At 43.6% G+C, this 15,103-nt stretch overlaps 1 protein-coding gene and 1 pseudogene across 1 annotated transcript; one reads left to right on the top strand and one right to left on the bottom strand.

Annotated features, from left to right (window-relative positions):
- The first annotated feature begins 11,364 nt into the window (after positions 1-11,364).
- On the top strand, positions 11,365-12,542 carry LOC127221082 (mortality factor 4-like protein 1; annotated as a pseudogene).
- Positions 12,543-13,585: 1,043 nt separating this feature from the next.
- LOC127221031 (S-phase kinase-associated protein 1) lies at positions 13,586-14,142 on the bottom strand. The gene has a single exon (XM_051182926.1). The coding sequence runs from the start codon at positions 14,078-14,080 to the stop codon at positions 13,586-13,588; it is 495 nt and encodes a 164-aa protein (XP_051038883.1). The 5' UTR covers positions 14,081-14,142.
- Between the last annotated feature and the right edge of the window lie 961 nt (positions 14,143-15,103).

Raw genomic sequence — 15,103 nt, 5'->3', positions numbered from 1 at the left:
AATAGGATATGAACATAGAGATGTGAGTGTTATCATTAATATCAATGACATAAGAGTGACTCAGTGTTTGGTCATTTTATATGACCAAGACCATGTTTAATTTATTCACCATTGTATCCCAGCACGTAGTTATATCTAGAACATAGTAGGCACTCATATTGTTTTAGGCCTTTCTTTCTTCTTATTTTTCTTTCTTTCTTTCTGACAAGGTATAGCTATGTTGCCCAGCCTGCCCTTGAGCACACTATGCTCCTCCCTCAAAGTAGAAGAAATTATAGGGAAGTGTCATCATGCCTGGCAACATACATTTCTTCAGTAAATAAGTAAGCTGCTTTGAAGAGCTCTTGGGTTTCCATTTAATCATACATCACAGAGACTGACTGCTCATTCCAGCAAGATGATGATAATAACAACATGAAAGCCCCTTCCCCTCCCCACATACACCCATATTCTTCTCTGCCTTGCTCTGACAAACAGCTGCAGAGATAGCTCAATGAACAAAATGATGCTGTCCAGGCATGAGGACCTGAGCTCAGATACCCAGAACCTATGTAAAAACCAGGCATAGCCGTATATACTTAGAACTCCAGGGCTGGGATGGGGCAGAGGGTGCAGGCTAGAAGATCCCCAAAGGACTGCTGGCTGGCTGTCCCAAACATCAGGCCCTAGGTTCAGAGAGAGAACCCGCCTCAAAAAATAATGTGGAGAATAATATAGGACAATGACCAGAGTCAACTTTAACCTCTATATGTGCATTCACAGGAGAATGCACACACACACTTGCACACACATGTATGCATATCACACACACACACACACACAAGTTGTGTGATGTTTTACTCTTTTGGCTCTTCAGTCTTTTGGACTCTTTGGGGAGCCCACCATCCAGCTCCCCAATAAATCACACACAGAGGCTTATTCTTAGTTAGGAATGCCCGGCCATAGCTTGGCTTGTTTCTGCCAGCTTTTCTTAACTTAAAATATCCTGACTACCATTTGCTTCCAGGCTTTTCCCTTCTCTTACTTCTGTATATCTTACTTTTACTCTTACTCTGTGGCTGGCTGGCTGGCTGGCTGGCTGGCTGGGTGGGTGGCTGGGTGGCTGGGTGGGTGGCTGGGTGGCTGGGTGGGTGGTTAGGTGGCTGGGTGGCTGAGTGGCTGGCTGGCTGGGTGACTGGGTGGCTGGCTGGCTGGATGACTGGCTGGCTGGGTGGGTGGGTGGTTGGGTGGCTGGCTGGCTGGGTGGCTGGGTGGCTTGGGTGGTTGGGTGGGTGGCTGGCTGGCTGAGTGTCTGGGTGACTGGGTGGCTGGCTGGCTGGCTGGCTGGGTGGTTGGGTGGCTGGGTGGCTAGGTGGCTGGGTGGCTTGGGTGGTTGGGTGGGTGGCTGGCTGGCTGGGTGTCTGGGTGACTGGGTGGCTGGGTGGGTGGGTGGCTTGGGTGGTTGGGTGGCTGGCTGGCTGGCTGGGTGGGTGGCTGGCTGGATGGCTGGGTGGCTGGGTGGTTGGGTGGTTGGGTGGCTGGGTGGCTGGCTGGCTGGCTGGCTGGGTGGCTGGGTGGCTGGCTGGCTGGGTGACTGACTGGCTGGGTGGCTTGGGTGGTTGGGTGGTTGGGTGGCTGGCTGGCTGGGTGGCTGGGTGGCTGGGTGGCTGGGTGGCTGGGTGGCTGGGTGACTGGGTGACTGGGTGGCTGGGTGGCTGGGTGGGTGGCTGGCTGGCTGGGTGACTGACTGGCTGGGTGGCTGGGTGGCTTGGGTGGTTGGGTGGCTGGGTGGTTGGGTGGCTGGGTGACTGGGTGGCTGGGTGGCTGGGTGGCTGGGTGGCTGGCCTCTGATGTTCTCCTCTTCCTTGTTTCTATTTATGCTCTCTGCCCACCAGCCCTGCCTATCCTTGCTACTGCCTCTCTATTGGTCATTCAGCTCTTTATTATATCATCAGATGTTTTAGGCAGGCTTCATGGAGTTTAAAACAAAACAAAACAAAACAAAAAGCAACACATCTTTACATCATTAAATAAATGTTCCACATCATAAACAAATTAATACACCTTAAAATAATATGCCCCAACAAGAGCAAGAGAAAGAGAGAGGAAGAGAGGCCAGGAGAAGAGACAAATGTATGGAAGAGGTCAGGATTACCCATAAAGGTTATAAATTTAGTATTTAGATGTCAACACTCATCAAAGAGCATCTAACACCGTGGAGGACTTAATGACCAGCCTGCATGGTGACCCCCTACAGTGTCACACAACTTGTCTATCAGCCCTGATGGTGCTGGTCTTTGACCAGAATAGCTATAATGGCAGGGGATGGGAGCTGCAGCAAAGAGCCCAGAAGATGGCCACCAAGGACTCCTGCCTCCTGGTGTTTATGCTCTGTGTAACCCTCACCCCATAAGTATGAACATGCTGACTCAGTTCTAACTAACAGTTTATGGCAGAAGTGAGAAGTCACCTTTTACATTAAAGTTTTTTTGATTTTCGGTTTTTTTGTTTGTTTTGTTTTGTTTTTGTTTTCTTGTTTTTTTGAGACAGGGTTTCTCTGTGTATCTCTGGCTGTCCTGGCACTCACTCTGTAGACCAGGCTGGTCTTGATCTCACAGAGATCCACCTCGCTCTGCCTCCCAAATGCTGGGATTAAAGGCATACGCCTCCACTTCCCGGCAACACTAAAGTTTTTAAATGGCTCTCATTTGCGGTACACTTTCTCAGATTTTTTTCAAGGAATCCACGGAGGAGGTTCACCTGAAGCTCTTCAGCCATGTTTCTGTTGGAGTTGATCCAAAACTAACTAATGTTAACTATCTCTTGAAAGTTACAGGAGTGGGGCTCTGGTTCTCCACTATTGACTTTACAGTTCACCTCTGCTGACCTTTAACCTCAATACCCCAACTTAGCCAAATAAAAGCCTACCGTACAGATGCTTTCAGTGAATGTTAAGTGTCTATTCTTCCCACCACTGGCGATACAAGTACACGGTGGAGATAGATTCTAAATGGATGAGAAATTAGTGTGGCATATAGGCCCTGCCACACAATGGAGATTCCACAGGGTAGTATTAGCAACCATTATTATGAATCACATTGTGGTTATTATTAGTCACAAAATAGATTGTGATTATTAGCCAGGTTAACTTTCAGTTGGACCATATCTGCATTTTAGAAATCTCCCTCACATCAAACTTAGCTACCTCAAGTACCTCTTTTCTCTGAAGAACACTCTTATTGGGGCTTTAGTCATGACCCCTTGGTTCTTATCATTTACCTCCTCCTCCTCTTTGAGTCTGGACTACATCTTCTCTTTCTTGCTCAATCCCTGACCCCTGTATCTGTTCCTCACATGCCCTGCACATTTCCATCTCCCAGTGTAGTCTATTTAGGCCTCCTACTTTCCAACACATCATTTCTTCCCTCTAAGCCAGTGGTTCTCAACCTGGGGGTCAAATGACCCTTTCACAGGGGTCATCTAAGACCAGAGGAAAGCACAGTTATTTTCATTATGATCCATAACAGTAGCAAAATTACAGTTGTGAAATAGCAATGAAAACAATTTTATGGGTTGGGGTCACCAAAATATGAGGAGCTGTATTAAAGGGTTGCAGCATTAGGAAGACTGAGAACCACCGATCAAGCTTTTAGGTCAATAAAGTCATCCAACTATGCTGAAATTGTCTTGAATGTTGTGCCTGATCCAAATACTATTGGAAATAGTATTCTTTCTTGTTTAAGAAGGATGGGAGGAAGGTGGTGGTGGCACATGCCTTTAATACCAGCACTGGGGAGACAGAGGCAGGTGGATCTCTGTGAGTTCAAGGCCAGTCTGGTCTACAGAGTGAGTTCCAGGACAGTAGAGCTGTTACTCAGAGAAACCATGTCTTGAAAAACAAAATAAAATTTACAAAAAAAAAAAAAAAAAAAATGGAACTTGTGATTTCAAATGGAGGTTCTGGACTTCATACCTTTCAAAGCTCCGGCCACAGCTGATTTCATGGTCAAGGTTGCTATGAGTAGGTTTTTCCTAGCTGGTCAGGGCCCATAGCTGTGCCAGCCCCACATAACACACAGAGCCGCTGTATTAGATATAAAGCTGTTGACCAGTTACTTGTTTCTTATCGGCTAGCTCTGTCTTAATTATTAACCCATTTCTGTTAATCTAAGTACTTCCACATGGTCTTATCTGACCGGAGAGAGGGGCTGGCATTCTTTTCTCTCAATCCTCCATCTTGGAACTCCTCCCTCCTCCTACTTCTCTCCTCTTTGTCTCCTAGTCCCGCCTATCTTGCTTTCCTATTGGCCAACAGTGCTTTATTCATTACCCAATAAGAGAAACATTTTTACAGAATGACATCTCCCATCACAAGGTGAAAAACTGATCCTGCTAATGAGCTTTTTGAAAGTGAGGTTTTTACTACAAAATACAAGAGACTTACATGTACACAAATAAGAGTATGGCTCAATGCATCTTTTGTACAAAAACATAACCATGTAACCAACATCCAGAGTAAGAAAGATAGTATTGGCAGTGGCCCCAGAACCTCCTCTAAGTTTTTCCACACACCCACTTAAGAAACCAATGTTTCAACCTCCAACATCACAGACTGTTTTTTATGGAAGTTCAGTGTCAGCTACTCTCGTGTTGCTATGAAGAAACATCATGACCAAGGCAATGTATAAAAGAAAGCATTTAATTTGGGGCTTGCTTACAGTTTGGGTAAGTCATTTCCATCATGGTGGGAATCATGGCAGTAGGCAGGCCTAGATCTAGAGCAGTAGCTAAGAACTTACATCCTGCCCTGCCTCTTCCCCATTGCACGTGATCTCTGTAGCATCGCATCTTTTTCTCTTGGTTTATTTTTCAGTGGTTTATTGTACCTGTAGGGGCACTGTTAACTGTCTCCCCCCAACATCTGGTGCGGGTATCCTTTCTCCTTGCCTGTCTCCACCGTATGACTTGCTTTTCTCCACTTCATTTGCAGCCAGAGGTCAAATAACACAATTCTGGGTGGGCAGTAGAGCTATCCAGTTGGCTGTTGGAAATTCCTTGGATTTCTTGATGAAAGGGGGAAACTGCTGGATTGCCTGTCCCCTACCTTTTCCTATGACAATAAATAGAATAACCGGAGCCTAGAACACTCATGAGAGAAATTTCTGAAATGCCAATCTGCTATCCCTGCATTGTTGAAGCAAAAGCAGAAACCAGCTATCTCCAGTCACTGCACTTGAGGAAAACAGACCCTCATGAGCTTCCAGGTCCCTTACAGCATCTCTAGCCCTTATATGCCAAAGGATTTTGTAATTGCCCCATATGCCACAAGCATGCCATGGGCTTGTCTCTTTCCTCTGTAAAGATACCTAGGAAAACCAAAGTATCTTCAATTTTGCCTTTTGTAATACGCTGTGTTCTCAACTGGGCAAATATACTAAACACATTATTTAAATGGCCACAGGTCATGGGGTGCAGATGTTGGAGGGTGCACATTTTAGACAATGCAATAATATATGTGCATTGAGAGAACATAATTGGTCTGACAGTGACTTACAGACAATTCTGTTTACAGATGAACAGACATCTGATATTACAATTCATTGCTCTGACACATATTGTAATCACGGTGTGCAGTTTTTAATACATCATGTTACATTTAGCTCAGCCCATGTCCTAATACCATGTAACATAAATTTTGACAAAAGGAACGACATTGCATGACACTGACTTTCAAAAGACACACACAATATTTTCAGATCACCTGCTTTTTATCCATGAGCGCCCAATTCAGAAATCAAGCTGGCAGACAGAAGTGGAGTGAATATGTGTAGCCTCCGAGCAGCATATTTATCGTGAATGGTTTTGTGCATTTCTACCTGTAGTCAATGATTCCATCCCATTTTTATGTCGAAATGCATGAGCAACATCAATGAACTTTTTTTTGTCAGCTAAAGTAAGATTTTTATTCAGAATCAATCACGAGAGACCTGAAAAATGTTCTCAGATTACATGCAATGGATAAAAATCTTTTACATGTTTATCATGAACCATCTATTTGAAACTCTCACCTAAATGTTTATGACCATTTATTTTTATTCTCTCTATGACTTTTAAAACTAAGACATCTTTGTTAGCTGTGAAATATTTTCAGCTGTCATGATATACCCTTCTTGTGAGTTGGTTAAAAAAAATGAAATGAAAAAGGGGTAAAGATTTTGGGGCAACACATTTATAAACTACTAAAACCTACTTTAGGAGATGGAGAGATGGCTCATCAGTTAAGAGTGTGTACTTGTCTTGCAGTTGATTTCTTAGTACTCACGCCGGACAACTTGCAACTACAGGTAACTATAGCTTCCATGAATCCAACATCCTTCCTGGGCACCCACACACATGTGCATATACCCAGTTAACCCAAGACATATATACACATGGCTAAAAATAAAGTAAATCTTTTGAAAAGAGAATAATCTAAATACCAGATCACAAAGATTTAATAAAACATATTTATAATTTTTGATATTTGCTCATTTATGAAATGATTTCCCAACAGTTAATTGTGAATGAGAGCAATCTACTGAGGGCCCAGATGATTTTTCCTGAGTAGGAAACCTAAAGTGATTGATAAAAGATAAGTTGTCATCTATGACATCTTGCCAGGGTTCTGAAGAGTAGTTTTGCCAAGGGGAAAGAAAGCTCACTAGAATGAATTTTCCTCTCTATTTTAAGGTAATATAAAGACACTGCTTCTTAATTGAGGAGAGAAATTTAATTTTAACTTCTGCAACTTCCAATTCCACAATTATTACCCTACTACTTAATGAATGTATTGAGTATATTGCTATTATCATTATTACTGTAATTGATTCTCTTCTGTTATTACCATAGTCTTTGCTTGAGTACGTGTGTGTGGTGGGTGTAATTGCCATTTAATCATATAACTGAGATTTTAAGAATTTCTTTAATGTAAGGATTATATGCTTGCAAACACTCTGAAAACTTTAGAGCAGGTAGAACATGGCCAATTCTTTGGGACTCTTAACCAGAGTTAGAAATGGGAAGCAGGCCTGGTGAGCATACCTCTTATCCCCACACAGGGGAAGTGGAGGCAAGGGAATCCGGAAGTCAAGGTCGTTCATGACCATGAAGAGTGTGCAAGGGTAGCTCGAACCAGACTGGGCTATAGGAGACATTGTCTCACCTGCCTCTCCCCCACAAACAAACAAACAGACAAACAGATAAACAAATAAATAAATAAATAAATAAATAAATAAATAAATAAATAAAAAGAGTAATAAAACCAAAGAGTTTGGCTGCATTCATTCAGTACAGCGTGAATCTGCAGAGCACCGAGCACCCTGTAACTGATGACTGGTTGTGTGGTTTTTGGTGTTTGTTTGTTTGTTGTGGGTGTTCCATGACACTTGTGTGGAGGTCAGACGACAACTTTTGGGAACCTTTTCTCTCCTCCCACCTTTCTTTATGTTTTTTACTTTTGTTTGTTTCTGTTTGTTTATTCAAGACAGAGTTGCACTGTGTAGCGTTGGCTGAAATCTCTGTAGACAGGGCTGGCCTCGAACTCACAGCTCCATCTACCTGCCTCTGCCTCCCGAGTGCTGGGATTAAAGGTGTGCACTACCACTTCTTGAAGGGTTTTCAGTTTTCACCCACTCTCTTTGGGCCTTGTGTTTTGCTGCTCTGCATGCAGGCAGTCCTCAGATCACTAGCAGCAGGAATTTGGGCTCCAGAATGCATTGTTCAAATCTCCACTAAGGCACTTCTAACTAATGAACCTTGTCCTTGTCCTCATCTGTGAAATGGAGTGAAGTGTCTGCTGCTCACTGTGTGTTGCTGTGAACATATGGAAGGAGATGTACACAAAGGACTTTGTGTCATATGTGGCATGTCACAGCTACCCAGCAGTGAGAACCATTACCATCTATATCAGGTAAGCTCAGGAAGAAAATACCCTTAGCAGAAGCCCTGTAGTTAACCTTGACCAGGAAGTAAGTTTTGTTTTGCTTTGCTTATCAGAGAACTAGGGATTCTAATGCCAACTGTTTCTTGTTAATATTTAAGGGTTGTAAGTTGAAATGTGAACATTTTTAAATTTATTTCTCTGACAAATAGGAAAGAAAAGGAATCTTCACATTGCCAAATTTATTATTGGAAACTTGTATCATCACAAGATCCTCTAGGTAAATCTTTCTGCTATTGCTTAAAGCTCATGTGACTGAGCCCATCAAAGGTAAATGCTAGCTGTATAACTTTGGAAAATATTATTAACTGCCATTTTTCATCTGAAAGACATAGGTTAAATAAAGTTACAATTCCTTTTCTTCTTTTCTCTTGCTGGCTCAAGCTGGTCTGGAACTTACTATGTAGCACAAGCTGTCCTCACACGTGTGCTATTTCTGTCTTCTGTCGAGCTGGGATTTCAGGTGTTTACCATCAGAACTGTCTTTAAAGATATGATTATTAACAAGGAATAAGTATCCACTACCTGAGAGCTATTATTTCAAATGAGGCAGATTTTTATGTAAAGGAACTTTCAGCATTGTGAGGAGCATGCTGTACAACTGAAAGTATTCATGACAGTATTTAAAATGGTGCCTGTTGAGGCAGAGTAATGTTTTTCTTTTTTAGTTTTAGAAGTCTTTAGGCTGGGTGGTGGTGGCATGTCCCTTTAATTGCCACACTCAGGAGGCAGAGGCAAGAGGATCTCTGTGAATTGGAGGCTAGCGCCAGCCTGGTCTACAGAGCGAGTTCAGGGCAGGCTCCAAAGCTACAGAGAACCTGTCCTCCCCCTCCTAATATTTTAATTTATGTATGAGAATTCCATACATATTTACAATGAATTTTGTCATATCCACTTCCTGATACCCCCTTCAATTCCTTCCAGACCCTCAACTCCATGACCTCTTCCTCCTCTTATTTTTTATAAAAACCCTCTGAGAACACAGTGCTAACCATGTGAGGCATCTTGGTTTCTCTATATCCTGTAACCAGACTGTGTGGTGTCTTCAGAAATCGGGTCCTACCGCCATTCTGGTGGGAAACAAAGAGCAATGGCAATAGCCTGGATTGTTTCAGAGGTCTCTAGAGTAATCTCGACCAACAGCTTGACCTGAAGTACTGCATGACTGGTGTTGGACATTTTATTTGATAGCCTATGGCTTCAGGAAGAAACATTGTCACAATATAAAGTAACTACATTTAAACTACATTTTTTAGGAAGTTTATGGAACAGTACATTTCCGTATGGCTTTTGGAATCACCCTTAGTATCAGTTATCCCACCCCCTGCCCCTTCCTCTACTTTTCCAGTTCCCCCTCCTCCATTCACACCCCCTCCCCCACCTCAATTCACACCCCTCCCCACCTCAGCTCACACCCGTCCCCCACATCTGCTCATACCCCTCCCCACCTCTGCTCACACCCCTCCCCCACCTCAACTCACACCCCTCCCCATCTTAGCTCACACCCCTCCCCCTCCTCCATTCACACCCCTCCCCCACCTCAACTCACACCCCTCCCCATCTTAGCTCACACCCCTCCCCCTCCTCCATTCACACCCCCTCCCCCACCTCAACTCACACCCCTCCCCATCTTAGCTCACACCCCCTCCCCCACCTCAATTCACACCCCTCCCCACCTCTGCTCACACCCCTCCCCCCATCTCAGATCACACCCCTCCCCCACCTCTGCTCACACCCCCTCCCCCACCTCTGCTCACACCCCTCCCCCACCTCAACTCACACCCCTCCCCATCTTAGCTCACACCCCTCCCCCTCCTCCATTCACACCCCTCCCCCACCTCAACTCACACCCCTCCCCCATCTTAGCTCACACCCCTCCCCCTCCTCCATTCACACCCCTCCCCCACCTCAACTCACACCCCTCCCCATCTTAGCTCACACCCCTCCCCCACCTCAATTCACACCCCTCCCCACCTCTGCTCACACCCCTCCCCCCACCTCCGCTCACACCCCTCCCCCACCTCTGCTCACACCCCCTTCATTGTTCCCCTTTCCCTCTTCATGTCACCTGTGCAGGCTGTACTTTTCTTCTAGACTATCTTAGAAAGAAGGAAAACAAAGATGAGCATCAATGAAATTATACGGGAGGATTTATTGGTCTATTCAACTCTTTATCTTGAAAAGTGAGAATAAAGCCTTCAACAAATCACTGGGGAATAAACGCTAGGGAAGCAATTTTATTTAACTCATATTAAATAATTTGTGCCTGCAAGTAAAGGCTGATGTATAATTTAAATTATAATCACTGTTGTGTCAGGTGGAATTTTATTTTCTTTGCTTTGTAAAAGTTAATTTCCACAAATAAAGATGGTAAATGCAGTGTTTTAACGATGCTGTTTTGTAAATGAGTGGTAAAGCTTCGTTGAATATTATGCAAATCCAGGAGCTAGGCTTCTTCTGTCCTAATAGAAATTAAAAAACAAAACAAAACAAAAAAAAAAAACACCAGTAAGGAGAACATTCAAGGCAATCCCCACTCTCGATCATAATGTATGTACTCTTCCGTTACCAATGATATACCAAGGCTAGGATGCAGCTCTGAGGAGGGTGCAGCTCTGAGGAGGATGCAGCTCTGAGGAGGGTGCAGCTCTGAGGAGGATGCAGCTCTGAGGAGGGTGCAGCTCTGAGGCTGTGCTTGCCTACAGAAAAATCAGATAAAAGCAAGCAGTGGGAAAGATTCAGAGTCAAAATGCACAAGTCATCACCATCACTCACAAATTGCTGGATACTCACCATGCCCATTCCAAATTCCTTAGTCCTAATTTTATTCTTGTGATGTAAGGTCACAATGACACAAAAGTGTGAACATTAACGAATGGGTTTAATATCAAGCTACGAGTGGAAGGAAGGAAGGAAGGAAGGAAGGAAGGAAGGAAGGAAGGAAGGAAGGGAGGGAGGGAGGAAGGAAGAGAAGAAGTGAGGAGAGAAAGGAAGCAAAGGGTAGAAATGGGTTTGGAATTAGGCCCAAAGAGCACAATCTCAAGGTAGAAGATCTGGGCAAATTAGGCAGGATCAATGCCTTTTCCATATTTGGGAGTAGGAGTTAGTTGTGCATAAATAAAACAGAGGATAGGTTTGCTCTGCTCCACAGGCTTCCAGGAGCATTTCTGCTCACATCCTATAAGTCATAACGTGGCTTGATGTTCATACCAAACTACAAACAAGAGGGATTATGGAGCCTCTAGCTTGGCTCCTGGGAGCCCCATTAACAGTTAGGAATGTCTTTTTGCCAACTAGCCACCCATTCTATCACCTCATACCTCTTATTAGCCTTTCCGTTCTAGAGTTTTAGACTGTTGATGTAAAAAAAAAAAGCTCTCGAGTCGGGGGTGGTGGGAGAAGGAGGAGGCGGAGGCGGAGAATCACTTTTAAATGGCGCCCAAGCAGGACCCGAAGCCCAAGTTCCAGGAGGGCGAGAGAGTGCTGTGCTTTCATGGGCCTCTTCTTTATGAAGCAAAGTGTGTAAAGGTTGCCATAAAGGACAAACAAGTGAAATACTTTATCCATTACAGTGGTTGGAATAAAAATTGGGATGAATGGGTTCCAGAAAGCAGAGTACTCAAATATGTGGACACCAATTTGCAGAAACAGCGAGAACTTCAGAAAGCCAATCAGGAACAGTATGCAGAGGGCAAGATGAGAGGGGCTGCTCCAGGAAAGAAGACATCTGGTCTTCAACAGAAAAATGTCGAAGTGAAAACAAAAAAGAACAAGCAGAAAACACCCGGAAATGGAGATGGTGGCGGTACCAGTGAGACACCTCAGCCTCCTAGGAAGAAAAGAGCCCGGGTAGAGCCTACTGTTGAAAATGAAGAAACATTCATGAACAGAGTTGAAGTTAAAGATCCCTGAAGAGCTGAAAGCATGGCTTGTGGATGACTGGGACTTGATCACTAGACAAAAACAGCTTTTTTATCTTCCTGCGAAGAAGAATGTGGATTCCATTTTGGAGGATTATGCAAATTATAAGAAATCTCGAGGCAATACAGAGAATAAGGAGTATGCTGTCAATGAGCTTGTGGCAGGGATAAAGGAGTACTTCAATGTAATGCTGGGCAGTCAGCTACTCTACAAATTTGAGAGACCGCAGTATGCTGAGATTCTTGCAGATCACCCTGATGCACCCATGTCCCATGTGTATGGAGCGCCACGTTTACTGAGATTGTTTGTGCGAATTGGAGCGATGTTGGCTTATACACCTCTAGATGAGAAAAGCCTTGCTTTATTACTGAACTGTCTACATGATTTCCTCAAGTATCTGGCGAGAATTCTGCAACTTTGTTCAGTGCCAGTGATTACGAAGTGGCTCCTCCTGAATACCATCGGAAAGCCGTGTGAGGGGCGTGCTCTCTCGCTCGTGCTTGGGTCTCTGTAAACAGTTTGGTTCTTAGTCCTTCTCTTGTACAAATAATGTACTTTGAAGACCATTAGTGTATAACAGAATTGATGTTTGCTTTCTGTTCGATTTTAAACAGAGAAAATAAAAGGAGTCAGTGCTCCTTTAATTCTTTCTTTTCATTTCAAAGTTTCTACCAGTGTATTCAGTGACGGACAACAGAGACATGCTGTAGAGTGTTTTATTGCCTAGTTGACAAAGTTGCTTTTGAATGCTGGTGGTTCTGTTCCTTTGACACTACACACTTTTATAATATGTGCTAACGCTCTATGAAAAAAATGCTCTGATTCCTAGTGCCAAAGGTTCACTTCCGTGTATATAACTGAACACTCATCCATCTGTGCTTTTTTTTTTTTTAAATGGTGCTTAAAGAGCCCATCCTTTGCAAGTCATCCATGTTGTTCTTTAGGCATTTTATTTTTGCTTAATTGTTAAAGAATGGGGGGCTTGTTTCATGGTTTTTGTATTTGTGTCTAATGCAAGTTTTAACATGATAGACGCAATGCATCCTGTAGCTACAGTTTTATGGAAAAGTCAATCTTGTAGGAGTTGTTTTTCAGATCTTCAATAATTTTTTTCTTTAAATTAAAAAAAAAAAAGCTCTCATCTTAAAGGGAATAATAGTAGATAGTTCATTCTGGAGGTATCTTAAGTGACCATGACACAGGAATATAGATTTGGGACACCCCAAATTCCATGTTCCAGTGTGGACGCAGCTTTGTGACATTTGCATAAATGTTTGGCAGATGGCTCAGACTTGTTGTTAGCTAGCTTTCACATTTTTTTTTGTTTTGTTTTGTTTTTGTTTTGTTTTTTTACTTCTCATAAGTTGTTTTATTTACAATGCCAACTTAGAAAGGCTCACTGAAATTGACTGGACAATGAACTAGGCAGAAAGTGTTTTACACAAAGAGGGAGAGCCCAAAATGCTACTTTCCACAGAGAACCCAAAGTTCAGTTTTATTCAGAGTAATGGGAAAAAAGAAAAAGAAAACAGAAACTTCTGCTCATAGAAGAAACTCAGCCACAGGCCAGATCTGTACTGGAAGAGCACATGCAGTGAGCACAAGGCTGTGTTTGTCTACGTGCTCTAATATTAACAGTTACAAACAGAGCAGGGCAGCTAGCATTGGGAACAACCCTTGCAGTGTTACCGTGTCAGGCACAGTACCTCACTTCTCTTCACACCACTGCTTCTCTTTGCGTACCTGGGCCTCTTCCTCTCCAGTGAAGGCGGTTTTGATATTGAAGGGTTTACAAATCTCCTCAGGAGTTTTCCCCTTAATCATATTGGCCACGGTCTTGCATGTGACATCAAGCAAACCTTTGATGTCTAAATAGTTTGCAGCCAGAGTAAGTTCAAAAAGTGTTCCTTGGTCTACTTTCAGGAATTCTTGGTCCCAAACAGGAATATCATCTGTCTGCTTTTCTTTGTTCTCATCGTCCTCAGGAGGAGGAGGAGGGCCATCCTTGTGATGGGTGCACCACTGAATGACCTTTTTTAGAATTGCTGCATTAACATTTGGTAAAGGAACAGGATCATCATCTCCCTCATTACCCATTCCCAAATCTTCCAGGATGGTCTTGATGGTCACAGATTGTTTGGCAATTTCTACATCAACTTCAAATATCTCTCCATCAGAACTCTGCAACTTTATCGAAGGCATGGTGCTCGGTCGAGGCTGACGAGCAGCGTTCGGTAAAGTCGAGAAATACCGAAGACAAGGCCACTACTAGCTTTAACATTTAAATCAACCAATTTCAATTAATCTGTGTATCACCATGTGGCCTGTGGCTTACTGGTAGTGCTCTGGCATTTTGTTCCTTGGGTGGCTGCTGGCATCTCTCAGATGCTGCCCTTCTCCTGTATCTCTGTTTAGATTTCCCACCTGGCTCCATCTTTTCTTGCCATAGGCCAAAGCAGCTTTATTTATCAACCAACGAGAGCAACACATATTCACAGCAGACAGAAAGATATCCCATATCACTTACTAGTTGAACAGGAAGATTTCCATGAGTTTGTAGCCAGATAGGGCTACAGTGTAAGTTCTGGTTCAGCCAGGGCTAGATAGTCAAACCCTGTCAGAAACAAGTAAGCAAGCAATGAACTTCAAGAACATTACCACTTCCAGATCTAAAGAACAAATGACAGCAGTTGAAGTTTATAAAACTTAGGAATTTGGAGGAAGCCACAGGGCTCTGAAGACAGGACATCTGATACGTAAGCCCTGCATTCTCACGGTTGAAACTCCAAACAGAAAATGCTACTCCTTCAAGGGAGGAGTTATATCAGGGTAAAGGCGTGAGGCTGAGAGATGGCTCCATTGGCAAAGCACAAGCATGGATATGAATTCAGACCCCCAGCTCCCATGGAAATGGCCAGGAGTGGTGACACACATTTTTAGCCCCAGCATGGGTTGGGTGGGAACAGGCAGATCCCTAGAGCTCATTGGGCATATAGCTAACCAAATATACGAGCTTCAGATTCCCAAGAGATCCTGTCTCAAAAAATAAGGTAGGGGATGTTTTGAAAGAAACCCAGTGTCATTCTTTAGCTTCCATACACATTCACACCTGCACACATGCGAACAGATTCACATGGGCACATACATAAATACATACCTCCCCATCCCTCTCTGTGTGTCTCTCTCACACATACAAACACACAAATACACAAAACCACACACACA

The sequence above is a fragment of the Phodopus roborovskii genome, unplaced genomic scaffold (genome assembly GCF_943737965.1).
Source record: "Phodopus roborovskii unplaced genomic scaffold, PHOROB, whole genome shotgun sequence".
NCBI classification, from domain to species: domain Eukaryota; kingdom Metazoa; phylum Chordata; class Mammalia; order Rodentia; family Cricetidae; genus Phodopus; species Phodopus roborovskii.
The sequence above is the reverse complement of the archived record's forward strand: the minus strand, read 5'-3'. Positions and strand labels throughout refer to the sequence as shown.

Coding starts and splice junctions, on each gene's coding strand:
- LOC127221031 (XM_051182926.1), bottom strand. CDS start 14,080: ATGCCTTCGATAAAGTTGCAGAGTTCTGATGGAGAGATATTTGAAGTT.